The sequence below is a fragment of the Podarcis tiliguerta genome (assembly GCF_965153285.1).
Source record: "Podarcis tiliguerta genome assembly, chromosome: 17".
Classification (NCBI taxonomy): Eukaryota; Metazoa; Chordata; class Lepidosauria; order Squamata; family Lacertidae; genus Podarcis; species Podarcis tiliguerta.
The window spans coordinates 18,266,917-18,292,292 of record NC_139550.1 but is presented as its reverse complement, the minus strand read 5'-3'; the positions used below and the strand labels follow the sequence as shown (position 1 = coordinate 18,292,292).

Here is a 25,376-nt window from a genome sequence, read left to right as displayed (position 1 = left end):
TACAGAGCAGGTTGCAATCCCAGCCACAGCACCACCCTCCCTTGCGCAGTGGCTGTAGCCAAAGCTATTCCTCTAGGAAAAGAGGTGCCAGAACTCACAGGAAACCCCCCCGTGTTCCCTTAGAATGGCAATGGAGCCCACCTGAGAGGTGCTGGAACCCTTGCTGTTGGGAATGGACAGACAATGCACTGGCCTTTCTTGTGCTTGCTGTGTGTAAGGCCTGCCTGGGAGCTGAGTGTCTGGTGCTGAAGGCAAACCTTTACACCCACTGGCACCCACTGCTGCCACTGATGACTCCTAAGGTAAGGTGCTGGCCTCACTTTAACCTTTGGCCAATCTAAGGCTGGGGGTATTCTCTTCCCAGGCCCCTGTGGGGCAGTGTGAGGAGGTACCTCTCTTTGGAGTGGAAGGGGGAAGCTCAGAGACCAGGGGCAGCAGCAGGAGCTACCCAGAAGACTCCCAAGGAGAGAGGAGAGAAGGCTGAGGGAGGGTGTTTGAGAAAGGGTGAGAGGATGCTAGCCCTTCAGGCAAAGGGTGACATAACTTGGCTCCTGAGCCCCACAGAGGTGCCACAGAAAGAATGTAGATGGTCAAAGGAGCCATGGACTCAAAAAGGGGGGTCTGACCCTGCTTTTTTGTTTTTGTTTTAATTGCAAACTGAGCAGCTAACTAAAGAAGAGCAATATGCAATGAGAAGTGTGGTTTTTTGGGGGAGGGGGTGATATCTAGAGGAAAACAGGAAAGGAGCAAAAGGCGATTGGGAGGGTGTACAAGTTTTTATATATATAGATAGACAGATAGATATCTAATTCTTTAAAATCAATGCGTATATAAAAGAGCGTGCTCACACGCACGAGGGCACACACACACACACACACACACACACACACACACTGATCTTAGACTTTGGCTTTTATTTTTATTTTAAAAAAAGAAAAGGCAGAAAATTAGGATCAGGCTATGCACGCAACTGAATGTCACATGTAGTTTGGCCCTAACCATTTACATGTGATATCACAGATTATTTTAACAATGGGCGTGTGCCTCAATTATGTAAAGGGATTAGCTGCCCTGTGATGTTTTGGATTACAGTATTTCATTCTCCATGGCAAAGGCAATATCATGTTCCATCTGTACACGGTGCAGAAGCCTCGAGAGGAAAAGAAAATCCCCGAGCAGGTCAGTGGCTGTCCTTTTAAAGGGCAGCAGAAGACCGTGTGCAAGATAAAAGCAAATAAAAACCAGGTAAAGCTGTTTAGCCTGTTCCCCCTAGTCCAGTAGTAATGTAGTAAGACCAAGGCATCCCTTGTACCTCAGCCCGGAGTTTGGAGGCTGGGGGATAGACAGCAAGCAAATATGGCCTTAGCAAGCCCAGAATCCTGTTGCTATTCTGAAATAATGGCAACACTCTCTGTTAAAGATTTTCAGTCGTCTAGCAATTCACTTGTCCTTCTTACAGGCCAGGATTCTTTCATTAACAGCAGTTCAGAAACCAATAGTTTCGTGTGAGAAACTTCAAAAAGATGCTAGCTGTCAGTCATACCCAACTCCTGTGTTACAGTGGGAGCTGATTTCGTAATGTGCGGTATTTTCTGCAGATCCAATCCCTGGGACAGTTCTCCCTCCAGATTAAAATTGGTGGCACTGAAAAAGTGGTATTTGTGGAGGTTGGTTGTATTCAGTTTGTTAGCCACTTTGGGGCATTTTTACAAAAAAAATAGGGTGCTACATATAAATTGTGTTTTTTTGTGTGTGTACTGCATGCACAAATTTGCTGTGACCAGCTCTATAAAATCCTATTTATATTGCTGGATTTTTTTTTTTTTTTAAATGGGGCTATCTGTGTACATGTCATTCCAGATGACCTGTGTACTGTGCATTCATCCTGATTTGCTCGTGCAAAGTCTGCAGGGGGTGATTCAACACCCACTGTGTATTGAAAATTCATTGGGATTTTTCTGCAGAGAGGTTACATCAAGCAACTGCTGTCTCACACGTTCCAGTGCCTTTCCCAGTCACTTTCCTTCCTGCAAAGGGCACTTCCAGACTGTTGCTATTTCCAGGTGGGATTCAATCACATACTGGCAAATACAGTTTTGAACACTTAAAATGGGTGGGGAGGCCTGTGCAACAAACCTACATACCCCAAAGATTGGAACTTTTGTGGTTCAGGAAAGTGATGGGGAAAGTGTGGGATAACTGTTGTTTTGCACCATCTAACCTCTCAGCAAACAAAGCAGAATGGATGCTCATTAAATAGCCAGCATTGTTTCATCTCCCTGCGAGCAAATCAGGATGAATGCTCAATAGGCCGGTCGTCTAGAAGCACCCAAAATGCCAGATTATTTTTGGAAGTGAATTCATTGCCTAAAAGTGCAAAATCTATTTTAATTTTGCAATGTGAAGTTGTCAGTATGCAATTGAACCCCCTCCCACCAATGAGTCTGGAAACACCCATACTGAATGATTAGATCCCACATAGAATCATAGAATTGTAGAGCAGGAAGGGACCACCAAGATCATCTAGTCCAACCCCCGCAATGCAGGATTTTTTGGTCCAGCATGGGGCTTTAACCCCCTGACCCTGAGATTAAGAGTCTCCTTGTGTACCAACTGAGCTATCCTTACTAATAACACACTCGTCTGCCTGTGAACCCTTACGAATCCAAAAGGGCGCAAACCAAGCACCAGAGGAGACCTCTTGGGGAATGACAAGATTCCCAGAAGTGGGGAGGGAGGGGGACCTAAACTACCCCAATGAGGACTGAACATGATCGGTGTCACCACTGATCTCTGAAACATAGCTGGAGAAATGAGAGGGAATTAAATGGTGAATCCTGTAAGAATGCAGCTAGCTAGAACCCTGAACAGGATTACTGCATCCTGCAATTTTTTTGTCGTAAGTTCCACCTGCATTACTTTATGACAAACCCCTGAACTAGAGAATGATAGAGCTATCCTAACCAAGACTATGCTGCCTTTGGACTGTAATGCTATTGGATAACAGCTAGATAGGAATAGTAAATTGTTATTGTTATGTATACCCTGCCCATTTGGCTGGCTTTCCCCAGCCAGTCTGGGTGGCTTCCGACTCATAAAAAAACCCAAAACAAAAAAACAAAAAAATTACAAACTTTCCTCAACAGGGCTGCCTTCATTGTCTTCTAAAAGTCAGATAGTTGTTTATTTTCTTGACATCTGAAGGGATGGTGTTCCACAGGGCTGGTGCCACTACCGAGAAGGCCCTCTGCCTGGTTCCCTGTAACCTCACTTCTTGCACTGAGGGAACCACCAGAAGGCCCTCGGAGCTGGACCTCAGTGTCTGAGCTGAACAATGCTTCAGATATAGAGGGCCATAAATTAACAAATGCTGGAAACGTTTAGGGAATACGAGGAGTCCCCTTTCTAAGTATTACGGTAAAGGGCTGTCTTTCCTCTGGTACACCTGCCTTTCGACAACACTCAGACGACTTGGATCGAACTGGCTGCACCGTATAGACGAGCCAGTAGGACCGGTTGCATCGGAGGAGGAAGCGGAGTTATTGCGTAATTGTTGCTGGGGGATATAGAGGGAGCTCTCTCCACGCGCGCGCGCACCGGGATCGGTCAGGAGCAGCGCTGTGCGTGCTTATTAATCCGGGAGGGCGCTCACTCCAGTTGATCACTCAAGTCTACCGGACTTGAGAAGGGATCGGGCTCGGGAGGAGCAGGAGAGCAGCAACTCTCCAAGAAGTCGCTTCTCCCTCCTGATCTTCCAAGTAGCTGGCTTCTGCTTCTTTGCAACTTCATTGCGGGGGATCTGCACTCTGCAGCCGCCCGGCTCGCGGTTTTTTTTTTTTTTTTTTTTCGGCGCAGGCAGCTGGTGCAACAACCGCAAGGGCTGGAGTTTGCAAATTCAAATAATGCAGCTGCCGGGAAGCGGCGACAGCGGCTCCTCTTGCCGCTGCTGCCTCCCGCGGCGGGTCACCTGGCCGGCTTGTCGCTGCTCGGCTGCCGTGCGCCCCCACGTCTGACTGCCGCGGGCTGCGCGCCTGGATTACCGAACGCGGACTGGCATGGAGAGGTCGGCCAGCGCCGGGCGGCGCGGTTGAAAAGCTCGGCTCTCTGCGTCTCCCCTAGCCGCCGAGTGCAGCTCGCTTAATCCGAAAAGCCTCCTTCTCCCGCTTGCCAAGCCATGGAAGATTGCTCCGTGCCAGATCTCCGAGACGTCGAGCTCAAGCTGGGGCGCAAAGTACCCGAGAGCCTGGCGCGCTCCTTGCGCGGGGAGGAGCCCGCCGTCTCCCTCGCCAGGGAAAAGGAGCCCGAGCGGCCGGCCGGAGGGCCTGCCACCCCCGGCTTCTGCACCTCCCTGGGCCCCAGAGCCGCCATGCTCCGCAGCAGGAGTTCCAGCGCCTTGGAGAGACTGGAGACCAAACTGCACCTCCTCCGGCAAGAAATGGTGAGTAGAGTACGCAGCTCAAGCGCCCTGGTGCACCGCCGCGAAACAACAACAAAGGACAGGCAGGGATCTAACCATTACTCCGCACTCCTCCTTTGCGCGCCGCTCGCTGTCTGCAAGCCTTGGTTTTGCGCTTGCTGGGAGACACGCCGAACTGGTGCGATTCTCGTGCAATTCAAAGAGCCGCGCTCCTTCTCTTTGGAGCGCCCCCCTCTCTATTCTCCGCCAAAATAAATGATGTCAGAAACCAAGAGTAAAGTTATCAGTGACATGCGTTACAAAGTATTGGAGCTAGGGCTGTTTAAGATGCTGAACTCAAGCTAGGACCCGTTTTTGAGGTGTTTTCTTTTTAAGCAGTAGAATAAAAAAAGAGAGTGCCTCTGAGCAGCTGAAGAAAGCATTTCTCGCACCCCCTTTTTTGGAGTCAGGAGCCTACAGACCTAGAGTTAAATATCCAGGCTTTGTTGCTCATAAGATAAGCGGGGGGGGGGGGGGGGTTTCCAATCAAGGCTGAGACTCGGCATTCCTGTTTTTAGAACTGAATCCCGGAGGTGTTTTATTTTTGCCACTGTGCTGTGCTTGTGTGTGGTTGGCGTAGGCGTGAGTGGGAGAGCGTGGCTGTGCTCTCAGTGTTCATTTGCAGCACTTAATCCTCATAATAAGGCACAGCTAGTCACCTGCCCACAAAACAGCTACAGGCAATTGCCTGTAGGCCTGGCAACTGGATCTAAAATGTGAGAAGTGGGTGTGATAACTCCACAGGAAACTCCATGTTGCATGGCTCCACCTGCGGTCTTGCTCTGAAAAGAATGGAATCAAGAGTGGAGGAACAGATCTTGTGGCCAATCCCTATAGGTTTATATGAAGAAAGAGAGAGGGGGGAGGGGGGTGTTCAAGTAGCATTTGTCGATAATTTGTGCCTGCTACTGGATTCCTCAATATTTATGTATTGACTCAAACAGGATTCAGTATACTGTATTGAGTTTGGATGCTGTGAAATATAAGAAACAGTCCTTATGGGAAATAATATACCTTGAAAGTAAGGGATGATGCCCAATTGTGGGTTTGGCATATTTTTTATCACTGTCAGATGTGGTAGGGGCAGGATAAAAAACTATTTAAAGAGGCAGTGCATTCCATGAATCAGATTTTTCCCAGCGAAGAGGCCTGCCAACAAACATTTTTGTCTTTGATTGGAATTCACTTGATTCCATCCCTTTGCCCCTGGAAATGAACTCCACCCACCCACACCCATTCCCCCCCTTTTTTTCCTGCCCCTTGCCCTGCTCTCAAGGTCTTGATTTGGGCTTGGTCTTAATTTTGAATCTCTTCTCAGTACCATGGCTAGTTCCTGGAATATCATGATGTCATAATAAAGAAAAAGTGCCACCAAGCACGTGCAGAGTATACTGCTCCCTCCATTAAACTCCTGCAGCCACATACTTCGCCTTACTTTTGAAGAGGATAGATAACTGCACTGCTGAGAACATGCAGAATCAGGGATTCATATGTTACATGTCGCATGTGGGAGATATGTTACACATTTGTGCAGGGAAAAACTGACAGTGGAAATTTCAAAAGCCTAATGGGTTCTCAAAAATAAGACCTCTCAAGGTGCTCACTAAGACTGAATTTTACCCAACTCCCATTGAATTTAATTTGTCTGGGCTGGTTGTGTCCATTCAATTCACAGGGTCTAATTATTATTATTATTATTATTATTATTATTATTATTATTATTATTATTTATACTCCACACATTTGGCTGGGTTTCCCCAGCCACTCTGGGTGGCTCCCAACAGAATATTAAAAACACAATAAAACATCAAACATTAAAAACTTTCCTAAACAGAATTTAGTAGAACTTAGATTGGATATAATCCACTGTTTTCATCAGTGCAGTGGCTTCTATGTGCAAAAATCTGATCCTGCTATAATTTAAAACAAAAACTTTTCCCATTTAAATATTTAAATAATAATTTTTGAGGCTAGTTGTATATTTACTAGTAGCTATCCAATAGTCCACCATACACTGTCTCTCAGTGGTCTCCATTTATTTAGTCAGAGCTTGCATGGAATTCCTGCTCAAGACCTTAGTGGGCCTGATTTGCTACAAACTTGGAGAAACGAGAGGAAAGAACAATGGCCGCTGAAAGGAGACCTTGGCTGAAGGGAGGTAGAGCTGGGTATCGTCCGCATATTGATGGACACCCAGCCCAAACCCCCTGGTGATCTCTCCCAGTGGCTTCATGTAGATGTTATTAAAAACATGGGGGACAGGATGGAACCCTGAGGCACCCCACAGGTGAGAGCCTAGGGGTCTGAACACTCATTCCCCCCCCCCCCCACTTTCTAGACACGGCCCAGGAGGAAGGCGCAGAACCACTGTATAACAGTGCCCCCAGCTCCCAGCCCCTCCAGATGGTTCAGAAGGGTGTTATGATCAGTTGTATCAAAAGCCGCTGAGAGATCTAGCAGAACTAGAAAACAGCTTTCACCTTTGTCCCTAGCCCGTCAGAGATCATCAACCAGCACGACCAAGGCAGTTTCAGTCCCATGATGAGGCCTGCATTGGAAGGGATCCAAATGGTCCGCATCCTCCAGGCACAAAAGTCACAATAACTTTAAAATAAACAACTTGTATCAAATAAGGCAATATTCAATAATCTATTAGAATCCAATACAGTGGTGCCCCGCAAGACGAATGCCTCGGAAGATGAAAAACTCGCAAGACGAAAGAGTTTTCCGTTTTCTGAGTTGCTTCGCAATACGGATTTCCCTATGGGCTTGCTTCGCAAGATGAAATGTCTTGCGCCTTTTTTAAAAACCGCCAATGCATTCCTATGGGAAACCGTCAATACACATTGGTGCTTCGCAAGACGAAAAAACTCGTAGAACAAAAAAACTCGCAGAACGAATTAATTTCGTCTTGGGGGGCACCACTTTAGTAAACAGTAAAATTAAACATCAGCAAATAATAATTAAACAGTTAGCACTTATCTTTTACAATTACTAATCTATAATCAATAAAACTAACAGCAAATCACAATGCATAAAATACTGCAAAACATACAAACCCATGTAAAAGGACAATATTGAGAAACAAGTACACACAACATATATTTTTTGGACTCCTCTCTTCTCAGCTGCTTCTGCTGTTCTCAAAGTCCTGGTCTGGGAAAGGCTCCCAGGGTTGGAGGGTGGGGCAAGGCAGGTGGACAAGCCACTGCCTGATGAGCAGAAAGTTCTTCCTCTGGAGCAGAGCATCTCTCTTAGGAGCTCACTAAACTTTATTTACAACAGACCTGGACAGCTGCAGGTTTCACTCATATTCAAGCAGCCGCAGAACTGTCTGAAAATTAACTCAGCAATGCATAGCCCATGAGCTCTTTCGCCAGTAGAGGCAGGCCAAATGAAATGAAGTAGTCCCAGTCCAGCCGAAGCGGGATTCAAGAAGTTGGTTTGCGGGGGATTTCCCCCCAAACGTAGTGGCCCCATTTGTGCATGTAGTTCTGAACTTGAGGCATTGTTCTTAAATTGAAGTAGAACGCTTCATTCAGGCAACAATGTTTCTGTTCCTCATACATTGACATGTATGAATTCATTGAAGGTATCGCCTCCTTCCTCCTGTTCACTGACATAGTTGAGGAGAACATTGTGGTCTGTCGGTGTGTATTATCCATTACAGCTAAAAAATTGAACTTCCATGTTCGATGAGAGTATATTTTTAAACACCAGATCCAGGTTGTGAAAATTGGGGCATCTATCCCTGTTCAGCTCATAGTCTTCTTAAGTATGTTTGGCTGGTTTCTGAAGAAGCTGGTCTCTGTGGTCTGATCCAGCAAGGCATTTGCATATTCTTATAGCCCCTGTGAGGGCTACTGCTCTCGGATCTCAAGATCAGGCCATTGTTTTGCTTATCTACTTTGAGTTTGTTGATAGTCAGGACTCTAAAGTCATTGTGCTGAAATGAGGACTCCTCACCTGGAACAAGAGATCCAAGGTTGTTTCAGGTACACACCCTTGCTGACTATTTCAATCTTCCCTCTTAGATATCATTGTGTTTCTCTAAATATGAACGTCTTTAGAGATAACAATCCTCCTACTGTTTATGTAATTCCTTTCCTGGAACGAAAAAGAGCCGTTCCTTCTCTTCCAGCTCACGTCAGCTCAACACCTCTTTGAACCTAAGAAGACAGAGGCTGAAGTGAGTTTACAGGTTGATATCCCAACACAGCCAATAGTCCTGAGCAGGCCTGGTCCCTCCAAGATTGCTTTAGGATCTTCCCTGAAATGTTCAGCTTTCACGTTTAGGAAAGTCTCTGGCTTTTTAACTAGGGAAGGTATGGGAAATGACTGGCTGCAGCACCCTTGGGCAGCAGCTGGGACCCAAGCACATGGACAGGGTTCACCGGACTGATTTTTGGCAGTCTCCTCCTCCTCCCAGCCCCCTGGATGCAGGCTTATGGTGGCAGCGGCTGGGAATCCACCTTCCATTTTGATTTTCCCACAAAGCTGTGGGACAGCGGATGTAGCCTTGCAGAAAAACTAAAATGGCAACTGACTTCCTAGGTTTCTGGGCATCTGAGAGAAGAAGCAGGTGGGCAGGGGACACCACTGACGGAGTCTGGACCCACTCGAGGGCACTTTGATGGAGGACCCCTTCAGACCCCTCAGATGTCTCTATTTTCCGGGGACTGTCCTGTATTTACAGAAGCCATCCTGGTTTCTGATTTGATCTTGAAATGTCCCCCTTTTCTTTGTTGTTTAGGAGCCAGTGTGGTGTAGTGGTTAAGAGCGGTAGTCTCCTAATCTGGGGAACTGGGTTCGCGTCTCCGCTCCTCCACATGCAGCTGCTGGGTGACCTTGGGCCAGTCACACTTCTTTGAAGTCTCTCAGCCCCACTCACCTCACAGAGTGTTTGTTGTGGGGGAGGAAGGGAAGGGAAAGGAGAATGTTAGCCGCTTTGAGACTCCTTAAAGGGAGTGAAAGGCGGGATATCAAATCCAAACTCCTCCTCTTCTTCTTCTTCTTCTTCTTCTTCTTCTTGTTTAGTTGTTTAGTCGTGTCCGACTCTTTGTGACCCCATGGACCAGAGCACGCCAGGCACCTCTGTCTTCCACTGCCTCCTGCAGTTTGGTCAAACCTATGCTGGTAGCTTCAAGAACACTATCCAACCATCTCGTCCTCTGTTGTCACCTTCTCCTTGTGCCCTCAATCTTTCCCAACATCAGGGTCCCACCAGGGAGTCTTCTCTTCTCATGAGGTGGCCAAAGTATTGGAGCCTCAGCTTCGGGATCTGTCCTTCCAGTGAGCACTCAGGGCTGATTTCCTTCAGAATGGATAGGTTTGATCTTCTTGCAGTCCATGGGACTCTCAAGAGTCTCCTCCAGCACCACAATCCATCTTTTCCTTAGGGAATCCCAATTTTTATCAGAGAAATGCTGGAGGGTGTGGAGTTATGCGACCCTCGAGCCAAGCCGCCCAGAGTGACTGAGGCAATCCTGTCAGATGGGTGGGGTATAAATAATAAAATTGCTGTTGCTGCTGTTGTTGCTATTGAGTAACAATATTTTCATCAGAGAAATGTTGGAGGATATGTGGTGGAAGTGGTTGGTAGTCTGCCCGCCATTTTGATTTTCCCACAAAGCTGTGGGACAGTGGCTGTTGCCTTGCAGGAAAGCTAAAATGGCAGCTGACTTCCTAGGCTTGGCATCTGGGAAAGGAAACAGGTGGGCAGGGGGCTTCACTGATGGAGTCTGAGCCCACTCCAGGACACTTTGCTGAAGGCCCCTGTGACTTGGAACCAGCCCTGCTGTAAGACAATGCATGCAGGCAATATTACCCCCCAATTCCTCAGGACAAAGTACTATGCCTACTGCTGTCTGGCCAATGGGCGCAAACATACTGGAAATAATACACACTTTTTAAAAAAGTTATAAAATTAATTTGTATGTTATTAATATTCAATGTAATAATGTTTATACGTTCTGGCTGTTCTGCAACGATCTCCCAACCCCTTAGGCTCATTCATAACAACATTTCCACTGACAGGTGTGTCCCCAGAAGATTTGACGATGCAAATGGGCCAGGTTACTCAACTACCCTAATCCTTCCCAGTTTAATGTCAACAGTAGTAGTTTAGGGAAACAAACAGGTTTGTGGCTGCTTCCCAATCCGTAATTGCTGCTGTGAGGAATTGCAAAACATTTCGTACTTGTCCAAAGCCTTGCAGAACATTTCCTTTGCTACAGTGGTAATGCATAGTCTTCATTAAAACTCTTAAGGTTGTTTTCAGAATAAATAAATAAAATAATCCCATGTCCAAACCATGCCCAAAACAGTAATAGCTCCTAAATATATTTGGCCAAAATGCATATATTAGTTCGCCTCAGTTGCATTCAGAATATGCACCGACTTATTCCAAGCCTTTTATCAGCAATCTCATGTTAGCATTTTAATATTGCATACCGTGCTTGTAGTAATTAGTATTACTTTTCCTGGCTAATTTTTTTTGCAAGGGCCTCTGGGTAGAACAATTTAATACACGTAATGTCTAGCAAGAAAATGTACATTCGCAAAGCACATTAACAGAACAACCGAGTAAGCACAAATTTCAAGAGCAGAGGAGGGAGTAGGCTGCAATATTCTTAGAGCTATTTCTTACCATGATTTGAATATGTTTGTTTTCCATTGGCCCTTATGAAAGATATAAAGAGTGTTGGACTAGGAGACCAAGATTTGAATCTCCACTCACCCACGAGGCTCACTCGGTAACCCTGAGCCAGTCACTGTCTCTCAGCCTAACCTACCTCACAGGCTTGTTGTTAGGGTAGAGTGGGGAGGAGGATACGATACGATACAATACAATAATCTTTATTGTCATTGCCCCATACAGAACAACGAAATTGAAAAAATCTACATCAGACATTCAAAAACCAACAAGCCTATCCCAGCTAGCCCAGCCTTGTCAACCTCCTAAAAACTCTGATACCCCATAATTAAATACAATACACTCCCATAGAGACTACCTTACACTGTGTTTAAAACCAAAATCACATTTGGATAGAAACTGTTTCTCAGGCGGCTAGTTCTGTTCTTTATAACCCTGTACCTTCTTCCAGAAGGCCGAAGCTGAAAGAGATCACCATGTACACCACCTTGAAGGGGAAAAAATATGGCATATAAATATAAGAAATAATACATAAAACATAACATAACATAACATAACATAACATAACATAAGAAAGGTGTGGTAAAGCTAGAAACATGTGCACGCAATAGATTTTTTTCTGCTAGGAAGATTATGATGCTTTATGTTACACATACGGGGTCTGTGGCCCACCAAGCCTCAGGGACTGTTACTAGCAGCAAAAGAACAGCAGTTGGGGCTTTAAGATGCCTCCCCCAGCACTCCCAGTGCAGCCAGGTTCACTGTCCCTTTGCTGCTAACAGCAATACGGGGATATAGAATCATAGAATTGTTGAGTTGGAAGGTACCATGAAGGTCATCTAGTTCATGGCAGGAACATGGGGCTCGAACCCATCACCCTAAAGAGGCTCATACTCTATGGACCAAGCTCCATTCAGGCTGCACCAGGTCTTAATGGAGAGCAGAGGCTTTGACCTTGCGCCCCCAACAAACCCCATTTCTGACCTCAGGCAAGCATCATGGTACTTCGGAATTGCCGGGAAGGGAGGTTAAACATGGTTTGTGCGGGAGAGAAGAGGGCAGGGGAGAAAGAGATATGGGGAGGTTGTATCTGTGTGAAGGTTGTGCATCAGTATGATTGCGAGGGAGCAAGGCGTTTAGGATGTCTGTGTGAGGGAGGCTGGGGGAGGATGGGTATTGGGGATGAGGAATGAATATGTTGCCTGAGTGAGATTGTGCAAGTGAATGTGTGTGAGAGAGAGTATGCATGTGTATAAGTGTGAAGGGAAGCAAGTGGGACCCCAGACCTGGCCCTGTCCACTCCCAGGTCCTGGCATATGGCCCCTGACTGACCACCCACTGCTTTATGCGGCCCACCTCGACTTTACATTGGATTAACTATTTCTACAGCCATTTCTAAAGGAAGTTAGATCAGCCTCCCTTAACCAGTAATGCTCCCATGGAGGAAAATCTTGCCAAGAAAATTATAGATCCAGTACCCTTAGGATTCAGAGGGTTGGAGGGCAGGGAGAACAACCCTATTTCCTGGAGATGTTATTACTGACAAACAAAAGCTTTGTGTGAAATGGCCCCTGGTATCTCCAATTAGAACAGCGTCGTTGTTTTTTCCAACTGTGGGAGCATGTTTCCATTTGGGCAAACATGCCGAGAGTGGCTAGGGAAACTTAGTCAGGTGGGTGGGGTATCAATAATAAAATTGCTGTTGTGGTTGTTGAATAGGACATCCCTATTTTCATCAGAGAAATATTGGAGGGCGTGAGCTTATTGGCCAGGTGTGTGTTCCTTGGGATATTCAGTTGGGAATATCCCTCCAACCATCATGCTGTGTTCTGTACGCTCCTGCTAACGTTTGTGCCTATAAGTATCTATTTTTACATCTTAATTTAGCAGTTTGTCATGACCCAACCCTCTCTGATCACAAGTCCACAGTGCAAGGCTCTAAACCAATTGGATTAAGAGGGATCAGCAGCTCGAAATCCTCACTCACCTGTCCAAATTCAGGCACACGGAAAAGTTACCCCACTCATAACACATATGGTATATATTGTATGTGCCGTGACTCCAAAGAATGAGCAATGTTACCGGGCCCGGGGGGGGGGGGGTTGCTAGGGAGAATTTCATGTCAAGGCAGGCATGGATAATGTGCAGATTTAAAGTCTATCCCCTGGATGTTTATATGACTCAGCCACAATTCAGCCTTCTTGCTTGAGACAGATGTCTAGAACACATAATAATGAATTGATCGTGTGCCATCTGTTCCAAAATTTTCTGACACCAGCAGCCGCTCCTTATCTCTGGGCACTGACCTAAATGTTTACACTTGTATTACTGTGTCTGACAACATCGGTAAGTTTGTACTAGGGATTTTCTAAGCACATTTCTTGCTCCCCTACGAGGAGAAATGTGTGCCGCATAAAATGTAGCCTTCCCTTGCCCTAGTCTTATTATTAAACAACTGCAATGTCAACGGCACTAATTCAGGATAGCTTTGAAGATCTCCAGTCCACCTGACTTCATTCATCCCTGTTTCCCAAAGACATGAAAGGGGGAAAGGAAACATTTGAGTTTCAATAGCTGTCTTTTCATGCTGCCGATCTTTCTGGTGCCATATGCTAGACATCTGTCTTTTATTACAATCAGTCCAGGCTTGTTCAGGGATAGATGCAATGAATTAGACCCCTGTTTATACTAGTTTTCATGTGTAACTAACCTCTCCTACAGATCTAAATAACCATCGGATGCAACCTTGACGTTACACGTGGGCTCTTAAATCCGTGGATTTTGTTAGGCTATAAGGGCTGCTCAAGTCCGCACTTCACACAGCTAGCGTTTCCAGTCCTAGGCAAATTGTGACTTCAAGTGCCTGGCATCTTTGCAATTGCAATAATAAAAAGTACAGGTTGTTGTTGTTTTTTTAAGGGAGCAATTTTTCTGGGTCCAGAGTCCTTCCACCCTGCCTCCCCAGACATGAACAAACTAATTAAATTTAAAATGAGGAATGCTACAGCTACAAGTTAACAGGACGGAACTAATTATCCAAGTAGTTAAGGGTCACTATCCTTGAAAGGCTCCCAGTAGCCAGGCTACATCGGACAGGTTGGCACTGCAATTGTGTTTCAAGACCATTTTAAAATAGGGAATGGGCAAAGCCATTGTAAAGATTACTCATGCTTCGGTGGGGTGTGTGGATGGGGGTACTGGGTCTAGATCTGGTTTTCAAGAATCAGGGCAGCAGTGTGACATGTAACAGCATGTATCTTAACTCTTATGCTTGAAACCATTCCTTTGCGTGCTTTTCTAAGATAAAGGTAAAGGACCGCTGGATGGTTAAGTCCAGTCAAAGGCGACTATGGGGTTGTGGTGCTCATCTCGCTTTCAGCCTGAGGGAGCTGGCGTTTGTCCACAGACAGCTTTCTAGGTCATGTGGCCAGCATAACTAAACTGCTTCTGGCAGAACAGAACACCATGATGGAAACCAGAGCACATGGAAACAGTGTTTACCTTCCTGCCACAGTGGTCCCTATTTATCTACTTGCACTGGCATGCTTTTGAACTGCTAGGGTGGCAGGAGCTGGGACAGAGCAATGGGAGCTCACCCTGTCATGTGGATTTGTGAACTGCTGATCTTCTGATCACCAAGAAGAAGAGGAGTTTGGACTTGATATCCCGACTTTCACTCCCTTTAAGGAGTCTCAAAGTGGCTAACAATCTCCTTTCTCTTCTTCCCTGACAACAAACGCTCTGTGAGGTGAGTGAGGCTGAGAGATTTCAGAGAAGTGTGACTAGCCCAAGGTCACCCAGAAGCTGCATGTGGACAAGCGGTTCATCAGATTACAAGTCCACCGCTCTTAACCACTACACCACACTAGGTATCCAAGAGGCTCAGTGGTTTAGACCACAGTGCTACCCACATCCCTTTTGCGTGCTTTTCTACTCCGATGTAGACACTGCATTGTTTTAGGCATCTGGTGAAACTTTTTTTACAATTCTAGCAAGCCTACCCAGAAATATAATGCCGGTATCAGTGTTAAGCTTTCAAAGTTTTCTTGCTTTTTTTTTTTTTTTTTTTTTGCTGCATTTTATTGAGTATAATTGATCGATCGGTCATCTTATTTGTATGCCACCTTTTCATAGTTCCAATGATGCTCAAGGCAGCTTACCACATCAAAAAAATTACCCAACTGCAAACAGGGCTAAAGTAGTCATAAACAATAAACAAAACAAAACAAACCTAACAATTTCCACATATTAACAGCAGCAACTGCACTACACAAGAACAAAAGACCCAAGCAACACTGTTGTTGTTTTAAAGTTGATTTTAGAGGTGTTTTTATCTATATATTTTACTATGTACACCACTTAGCATGTTTTATAATTAAGCGGACTATGAATCTTTTCAAAGATAATAAAAAAAATGTGCCAGCAAATGTAATTCATAGAAGAGAAAGGAGATAAGATGCACTCTTATAACATCAGCCTGGAAAGTGCTGTCATTGCTGCAAAACTACTTCTTTCAGAGCTCTTAGACTGGCAAAGTAGGGTTGCCAGCCATGCTGTCTTGGCCCGAAGCAAGATGAGGTCCGCAGCCCATAATCAAATTTGACTGGACTTAACCATCAAGGGGACCTTTAGCTTTTTTCCTTTCAAAAAACCTTTTACAGTGGTACCTTGGTTCTCAAACGCCTTGGTACTCAAACGTCTTGGTTCTCAAATTCCAAAAACCCAGAAGTAAGTGTTCCAGTTTTCGAACATTTTTCAGAAGCCAAACATCTGGTGCGGCTGTCAGCTATTATTTCCAGGGTACTGCACCAATCAGAAGCTGCGCTTTCCGGAACGGATTAAGTTTGGTGCTTTTGTTTTTGCTGTTCTCCTCCTCCTCCTAGTTTTAGCTACAGCCTTCTGGAACAGATTAATCCATTTTGCATTACTTTCTATGGGAAAGCACGCCTTGGTTTTGGAATGGACTTCCGGAATGGATTAAGTTTGAGAACCAAGGTACCACTTTACATGATTGCGACTTTACACTTGAGTAAGTTCCAGTTGGATAGCATTTTGCTGCACATATGTTTAGGATCAGGGAAAAAGGCTTGGTTAATTGATAAAGATGATTGAAGCCAAACTTCATTAACCATTTTTTATATAACCAAGGCTGAAATGTATTTAATGAATATAATTTCATTGGTATCATGTAGATGTATGCCACTGTGCCAGCAGAAATGCAAAACATTATTAATCTCTTTGCAAATGTAAATCATTAGCTAATCCAAAAGTGAATTGCCTATAACTTTTAAGTTCTCAGTCCCTGCCTTTAAAATAGGTGATGAATATCTTGCAAGTGAATTTTCACCCTATGACAGCACTTATTTTGATTGCAAAACATAGGTTTTTATGAGCCATTTATGCTATTATTATTATTATTATTATTATTATTATTATTATTTATTAATATTAAAGTTGGCAGATGTTTGGATGGGTGCCATCTTCAGGTGTTGTGCTTCCTTGCTGTAGCTTTAAGTTAGGAATGGACAGATAACTCTACTTCCATTTTATGTCACTTCTATCCTATAGTGGAAACTATGACACCCACCAGTCCTGGAGACACATCCAATGACTTAGGGATGGTGGGAGTGGGAGTTCAACAACATCTGGGGGGCCAAAGATTCCCAATACCTACACCAAGAAGGTCAAAGGCTGTGACAGAAACTGTAACAACTGCTCTTTTTAAAGAAGCAGTTGCTTCAACACCTAGTGCTCCGAGGAAGATGTCAGGTTACTTGATTGGATGGGGAAATCCATGAGTAGCATTGTCCTACCCATTCATTTTTCTGTAATTTAGTATGCCTTCAGCTGTAATTCCTCTTACTATATGGAAAAGGAGTCAAAATGAGGCTCAGAAGCCATCATTACGAGTTTCTATGAAATTTGCATCGTATAATTTAGTTGGAATGTTTGGGGGGACTAAATTGGTTAAGATTGCAGTGATTCGGTCCCCAATCACACCTATATGAGTTCAGGTCTATTAACGAAATGACTCCAACACTGGTCCACAGCTGTGAAAACGTTGGGCTTATGTTTCAGTCCTTGCTGTGAATGGCGGCATTCAGTCTGTCCAGCTACAAGCAAGTTCATGCTGCACGTAGCCAGAGAAATTAGATGTGCTGCTGACTGCACAATACCCTTGTATTTCCTTCCAAAGGCCTTCAGGATGGGGTGGGCTGTAAATCTCACTAATTAATATAAACAAATACATTAAAAAGGTTGTACTCAAACCTTCAAGCCATGCTTAAATCAGGCCTCTCTCCTCTGAACCCTGGAGCTGGATTCCAGAATAAGGAAGGAGATTAAGTCCTTTCCTCATCCCAGTCTCTGTATAAAGCACTGCTGTCTTTCAGTCTTCTCCAGAGCTTCTCCCAGTGACCTTGTCTTGATGTCCACACTGCAGCTTCCACCTTCTTCTGTCAGTGCTTTTCAGAGCTCTAGGGTGATTGCTGCTCCATACTTTTCAAAGATGGCAAGTAGTACAACAGCAAACAACAACAACAACAACACTAGGCATCTGCCTCATTGCTTTAAAAAGTTTGTACCCTTCCTTTCAATGGAAAGATTCTCATGGTAGCTTAGAACCAGGCAGTTGTTAGTCTCCTGGTTGATTATTGGGGTCAGAATGGCCTTCCCCTTGCCCTGATGTCCTTTCAGAGAAACTGGGGGTGCTGATGACATGAGCCAAGGGGAACTTTCCTTCAGGTGTGCAGTCCAAATGTAACTCATTATATGGCAAACCAGGAACATTGCAAGTAAAAGAAGATTAAGGCTTGCATTGCTATCACCCACTTACCTGGGGGTATTGAAACCAATGGAACTTACTTCTGAGTATACATCTGTAGGATTGTGCTGTACATAGAGAAATACATGGCATCATAGAAGGAGGCAAATGCACAAGAGGCCTTGGGAATCATACTGTGACTTTCAAAGACAGAGAGCAGGGATTGGTGGGGGAAAATACTAGCCCTTCTTGAAGCTGAGATCATAGGAATGAAGAGGACCAAATGGAGTCTTAGACCCTAGCATGCCCATCTGATGGTGAAATCATCTGTGGCATGATGCAGGCATATAGCAGAGTCTTCAGCACACCTGCCTTCCTTAGTCATCTGTCGTATGAACGGCAGATACCCACATACATGACTACATGTGGCTGACAGTGTTGAATAGGGTTAAAAAAATGTAGTCTATCCATTGAGGCAGCTGACTATACTTCTGGTTCACACATTAGTTTGAAAGTGAAGGGCAAGAAGCTATCATCAACTCGGCCTAAGTCTCAGTGTTGAGCTTTGACTTTCATTGGTTCCATATGCTAGGATGCTCAGCCCCAATCCATGATAAATTAACGCCACTGCAGATGTGAAGGAGCTACATAGACCTCTTTCAATAAGCAAAAAGAAATGCTAATTGGGCAACACATGAAACCATTCCTTAAAAAACAGTTTGCTCCTCAAATGGGTGTTTTGCATGTGCAGAACCTTCCCATTCATTTGAGGCAGCTGTACCAATAATTGCCATACCGTGCCAAGATCTAAGTACCAGGGGAATAGTCTTATTGTTCTGTGTATGATCTTCCACTCCACTTTTATGCAGCTCCACTGATTCGAATTGAAGCACCCTGATACAGATCTAATTCAGCGAAGCCATAATCAATATGTATCAATTGGTAATAGTAGTATTTTAGGGTTGACTTGCATGCCCTTGTTTCCACCACTGGTTAAACCTTTGCAGCCACCTATGTTGAAGCCAATACCCTGGTTGGTCCCAGCACCCATTTGGCTTCCCTTTCAATTAGCCATCCTATGTAATTATAGGTTATAGTTCTAACATGCTTGCTCATCACTTGGCCATCAAATGTGTACACTATCGCCATTGAACTCATCACATGTTCCACAAGCCTTATTGGGAACAAAACAAGGAAATACATGTGTGATGAACCCTTTCATGGGACAGGGTTCTGTATGGCTTTCCTGCAAATCTTAGATGCTGCACCCCAGAATGCACCATTTTCCAGAATACATAGAGCTACCACTGAAAATTATACTCAGCATCTTAATGCACTTGTAGTTAATCCAGATTTCACAAAGTTGTTGCTTCATTGTTTAGACTGTCATAGTCCATGGACAGACAAACTAAGGCCCAGGGGCTGGATCCAGCCCAATTGCCTTCTAAATCCAGCCTGCAGATGATCTGGGAATCAGCATGTTTTTACATGAGTAGAATGTGTCCTTTTATGTAAAATGAATCTCTGGGTTATTTGTGGGGCATAGGAATTTGTTCATCCCCCCCAAAAAATACATATAATCCAGCCCCCCACAAGGTCTGAGGGACAGTGGACCGGCCCCCTGCTGAAAAGGTTTGCTGACCCCTGTTAATAGTCAGTCCGTACAGTCCCTTGCAATATGAGAAAAAGAAGTGATGGTCCACACTGCAGAAAATCAGCCAATAATGAGAGAAGTGTTGATACAACGAATAGCAAGCATTAAAAAACACACAAAACAAAACAAAAAACAGCAGAGGTATAGCTTGTGGTTATTGCTCACATCCTACATGTGTGTATGTGAGTGTGTTTTAAGGTGTGGAAAATTTATTCTATATTCCACACAAAACAGGTCCAACCTAGCTATAAAAATAAAATTGGAACTCTGCATGTGTGCTGTCAGAAATATTTTCCATATAGATAAGAGAAGAAATGAAAAACATAATCAAACATAATAATAGGAAAATAAAGCACTGATGGACAAACAATATGAATGGAAAACAGTAATAAAACACGGCATGAGCCAGCCAAAATTAAAAACATTTCAGTTTCTTTGAGTTTATTGAAGCATGTGACTAAATATCTCCAAGTGAAATCATCAGGACTTAGAAGTCCTGAATAGTTTGTGCCTATCGTTCAAATGCAGTCTTTGAATGTAACATTGCTTATGTTTTGCAGGGTTCTGTAGACTTGGGAAGTGGAGGGGAAACTTGTAGGGTGACAAGGAAGTAGCCACCTGATAAAGTGGATTGTAACTCAAGTTTGCCTTTTGGTTTCCACCACTGCTTGGGTGTGCTGGTTTGAGGCATCCTATATTTCATGCCATTTTGTGAAATTGACCCTGGCAGCTCCATATTAGCAAGCCAAGCCATCTTAGGCATGTTGGCACAAATAGGTAAAATCAGTGCTATTTTTTCTAGAAAAAGAGACTCTGGAGCTCACCGTGAACCCTTGTTCTCTTAGAATGGCAACGGTGCCCACCTGAGAGTTACTGGAGTTGAGCTCCTGTGAGCTACAGTCGAAGGGGGAAAGAACCCTGGATAAAATATTAAAATGATACCTCTGCTACAGCAGAATTGTCCTGTGTGTGTGTGTTGGGACTAAGGACAGCCTTCTTCAACCCTTCTACTCCCACAGAAACACTTGCCTGCTGAAACCTTGAGCTTCAGTCTTTTTTCCACACCTGTAAACAAGACCGATTCACTGGTGCTTAGCCGCTCAGCAGAAGGCTGCTAGGAAATGCTCCCTGCCAAGGGCACCAACTTGAAGAAAATATTGAATATCTTGTTTTGTTAGTGTTAAAGATATAGAAAGGCATTTTAAAGGTAAAGGGACCCCTGACCATTAGGTCCAGTCGTGGCCAACTCTGGGGTTGCGGTGCTCATCTCACTCTATTGGCCGAGGGAGCCAGTATACAGCTTTCGGGTCATGTGGCCAGCATGACTAAGCCGCTTCTGACGAACCAGAGCAGCGTACGGAAACACCGTTTACCTTCTCACCAGAGTGGTACCTATTTATCTACTTGCACTTTGACGTGCTTTCAAACTGCTAGGTTGGCAGGAGCAGCGACCGAGCAACGGGAGCTCACCCCGTTGCGGGGATTCAAACTGCTAACCTTCTGATTGGGCAAGTCCTAGGCCCTGTGGTTTAACCCACAGCACCACCCGTGTCATTTTACTGTATATCAAATTTATAGAATCACAGTCAAGAATCACATAGTTCCATCCTTATTTCAGACATTGTTACATATTCATATATCACCATGTTTAGCTGGTGATATTGCCCAGCCCTACTTCAGACCATGTATGAGGCTTTCCCTCAGTGCTGCTAATCATAGAAATGGACACAAAGTTGGTGTGGAGAGGACTGAGAACAGGATGCTGAATGAGATGGGCCATTGGCTTGATCAGTAGGCTCTTCTTGTGCTTTTATAACATTGAAAAGATACATCAGTTCCTAATTGCCTAGCCATACCATGGCTGCTGTTATTGTAGTAGCTACCCTTTGAGAAACTAGGCTCCAATCCCATGCCCGCTTACTTGGAAGTAAGCCCTGTTGACCTCAGTAGGGTTGTCTTTTGAATAAGCAAGTATTGGAATGCACTGTACTCATGTTGCTCCCAAGCTATTATTACAAATGGGAGGAAATTTGCTAATGTGATAATGATCACCCTTTAGGCTTGGGTGCCTCTCTCTCTCTCTCTCTCTCTCTCTCTCTCTCTCTTTTACATGTATTACTGATTGCACATGGAAGACTGTTTAGGCAAGATGGGTAGAGATAGGCGAGTCTTTAATCACGATAGCATTGCATTTCTAACATAATGATAGGTTGGAAGTACAATTAGAGCTACATTTGACAACACTCTGGAATCCACCATCCAGCTAAGTGCTTGTGATGCTGCCCTGTTGGCAGTTTAAAATTCGTTTTCCATAGAGGAGGGTTCGAAGGCAATTAAAAATGACACTTAAAAAAAAATACAAATGATATTTGTGATATGCTTGAAAGATCTGTGTTTCTGCATTCTAAGATTTCCAGTCCTACGAGGCAAGGAAACAGGTGGGAAAGCATCTAGAAACATAACTGTAGCTCATCTTTCTGCCACTGTCTCCCGAACAAGACTTCAGGATTCAGTTGCCCAGTTTAATGAAATAATGGTAACAAGTAAGGTAGAAGAAGGAAATTATGTAGGTTTCTCCTTCAAAGGCATTTCCACCAGTGTCCCACATCCCAATTCCTTGCTTTCTCGCTCATCCTACTGCACCAGTCACACTGCTGGTCTATACCACTGAGCCTCTCGGGGTTGCTGATCAGAAGGTCCGCAGTTCAAATCCCTGTGATGGGGGTGAGCTCCCATTGCTCTGTCCCAGCTCCTGCCAACCTAGCAGTTTGAAAGCATGCCAGTGCAAGTAGATAAATCGGTACCACTGCTGCAGGAAGGTAAATGGCGTATCTGTGCTCTCTGGTTTCCATCATGGTGTTCCGTTGAGCCAGAAGTGGTTTAGTCATGCTGGCCACATGACCTGGAAAGCTGTCTACAGACAAACTCTGGCTCCCTCGGCCTGAAAGCGAGATGACTGCCACAACCCCATATTAACCTTTGACTAGACTTAAAAAATCCAGGTGTCCTTTTCCTTTACCTTACCAGTCACAGTACCTACAGGGATGGGAAACGTTTTTCAGCCTGAGGACTGTGTTCCCATCTGTGCAATTATTTTGTGGGCCATGTACCAACAGTGGCCGGACCCAGAGGCAAACGTGGGCAAAACTGCATAGAAATGTCACCTTTCTGCAGTAGGCTGGTTTCTATATACCCCTCCCTGTTTTCCCACTAGGCGAGCACATTCCATCCATGCAAGTCCATTTTGGGGTGTGACCTGTGGAAGGTGTGGTTGGAGAAGGTGTTTGGCCAACCAAGTGTCCAGAGGTCAGATGGAGAGACCTGGAAGGGACCACAATGGGTCCCCAAGCATGAGGTTCAATCTTCACCCCTGCTTTTCTGACTGACTAGATCCAGGAGGGACTTGCAGGGCGAATGAAGGAAGTTGTAGGGTGGAACTAGGTTCCTTAGAAAGGCGGGTTGGTGATGCAGAGGACAAAGGTGGGGCAGGGAAAATGAGGGAGGAACAGTCATGGAAGGTTCATGAAACGTGAGAGGAATATAAGGGGAGGAAGGAGCGCAACAGATGTGGGAATTGTGGAGGAACAGCAATAATGCCAGTTCTTTGGCCAGCAGTCAGGAACCATTGATCCAAACCACCAGAGCAATAATTTTTAAAAGAAGGCAGTGTGTAATTCAGGATATTTTGACAGACTTGAGATTTTAAAAGAATCTATGGAAAGAATTATATGAAGAAAAAAAGGAGGAGGCTTGCCAAAACAAGATAAAGAGCTCACTTCCTCAGAGTCTGGAATGTTTTTTTCTTCCTCCAGTTCATTGTGAGTGAACAATGCAGATGTTATATTCATATATAGAAAAACAGAAGCGAATAGTATAAAAGACTACATTACACAATAATTTGTATTCATTTTTTTATATAAAAAACCTTGTTGACTGAAATCGTTTTGACTATCAACATGTATTGTGTACCATTACACTATGCCACAAAATATTGTTTGCGTGTGTTTGTGCATGTATCTGAATCACAGCATATCTAGTGCATATCTTTTATTCTTAAATACTCATTTTGAGATTAGTGTTCTTACTCAAAATGAGTCAACAGTGTGATGATGCAGCAGCAGCAAAAAATCTAATGCTGTTCTAGGCTGCATCAACAGACGTCTAATGTCCTGTTCACAGAAAGTTATATTTAGGCTTGCCGTACGTCAGGAAAATTCCTGATGTGTCCTGGTTTTCAGGTGTGCAAATGGCGTCAGGGGGGAATGTTGCCAAATTGGCCAGATGTTAGGGAAAACTCGGATGTATGACAACGCGATGGGGGGTGGGGAAGCTCCAAAAGCTTAAAGTTACTATTTGGGGGGGGGGGTTCCTCCAAAAAGCTCAACAACCCTAGTTATATTCCCACTTATGAGGAACGGTTGAGGGAGCTGGGGATGTTTAGCCTGGTAAAGAGGAGACTGAGAGGAGATAGCCATATCTCAAGGACTGTCACATGTAAGATGGAGCAAGCTTGTTTTTTCCTGCTCTGGAAGGGAGGACTCGAACCAATGGGTTGAACGTTAATGCATTACTAAGAAAAGCCTGTGCTGAGTTTTTACAATTGTGTGTCAGTTTGCGTCCGTAGATGAGTAGATTGATCTGAATCCGGTGTACTGATGAGTTGTTCTTCTGCGCGCAGGTTGATCTCCGAGCCACAGATGTCAAACTAATGCGGCAGCTACTGATCATCAATGAAAGCATCGAATCAATCAAGTGGTTGATTGAAGAAAAAGGAACAATCACCAGCAGGGGCAGCAGTTTGAGTGGCAGTCTCTGCAGCTTGCTAGAGAGTCAGGAGACATCACTGAGAGGCAGCTACAACAGTTTGCAAGATGGCAGTGATGGGCTGGATGGAATCTCCGTGGGGAGCTACCTGGACACTTTGGCGGACGATGTCCCTGGCCAACGTACTCCTTCAGACATGGACCAGTTCAGTGACTCTTCTCTTATAGACGACTCACAGTCCCTCCATAAACATACCAAGATTGAGTCTGACGAGTACTACTGTTTTGGTTGATGAAAGTGGAGCTTTAGGAGGGACACATGTGCACTTGTATTTATGATTCTTCTATGCTGCTATTTGTTTTAAGCATTTTGAAAGCACCTTTTAAAAATACGATCTATTTTAAACCTGCTTTAGTCTCTCTGCGGTTGCTCCTAGATTTTGTTTTCCTCTCCTGGGTGGTTTTCCTCCTCTCTCTCTCTCTCTTTGTCATCTTAATTTATTGCTGTGATTTCTTTCTTTCTTTCTTCTCTTTTATAATATAACTTTTGACCATTTTTTTACAAAAATATATCTATATATAAAGGTGAAGGAAATTAATTTTAACTTCAACACAAAGTGTGGAAATGAACTTTTGCTGAATTCTACATCTGATTGACAATAAAACACTTTCTATTATCTGTTGATTTGGAGGTAAAGAATCCCCCCCCCCTTTCTAATGGTATAAGTACATACTTTTTCATAATTCAGCTGGGAGTTGTCAAGGGAAACAGCCAAGCAGTGCGGTGACTGGTGGAGTTTGCTTATTATGGGCCAGAAGGAAATGCCACAAAACTCCTCATAAAGCCAATGCACACATTCGGGAGAGAAAATATGTGATAACGCCCTTGTGGGCCTTATTGACTTCAGAATGGAAATCACACATTTCAGGAGGGGGGAATCTGTTTCTTTAAAAAAAGAAAAACCTATACATAAATACGAACGAGAAGGCCAAACCACAAACCCTTTCCCCTGACTTACTAGCTTTCCACATACCAGGAAATTATGACATAGAAGATCATTCAAGAATTCAGCCTGTAGTCCTAA

The 25,376-nt window shown here is 44.4% G+C and overlaps 1 protein-coding gene across 1 annotated transcript; it reads left to right on the top strand.

Moving 5' to 3' along the window:
- The first annotated feature begins 3,244 nt into the window (after positions 1-3,244).
- LURAP1L (leucine rich adaptor protein 1 like) lies at positions 3,245-24,968 on the top strand. The gene is made up of 2 exons (XM_083420758.1): positions 3,245-4,438; positions 24,207-24,968. The coding sequence occupies exons 1-2, from the start codon at positions 4,175-4,177 to the stop codon at positions 24,582-24,584; spliced, it is 642 nt and encodes a 213-aa protein (XP_083276884.1). The 5' UTR covers positions 3,245-4,174; the 3' UTR covers positions 24,585-24,968.
- The last annotated feature ends 408 nt before the right edge of the window (positions 24,969-25,376 follow it).

Bases quoted from the DNA above. Each gene is read 5' to 3' on its own strand.
- LURAP1L (XM_083420758.1), top strand. From the start codon at position 4,175: ATGGAAGATTGCTCCGTGCCAGATCTCCGAGACGTCGAGCTCAAGCTG. The intron at 4,439-24,206 runs GTGAGTAGAGTA...TTCTGCGCGCAG, and splicing joins ACCTCCTCCGGCAAGAAATG to GTTGATCTCCGAGCCACAGA.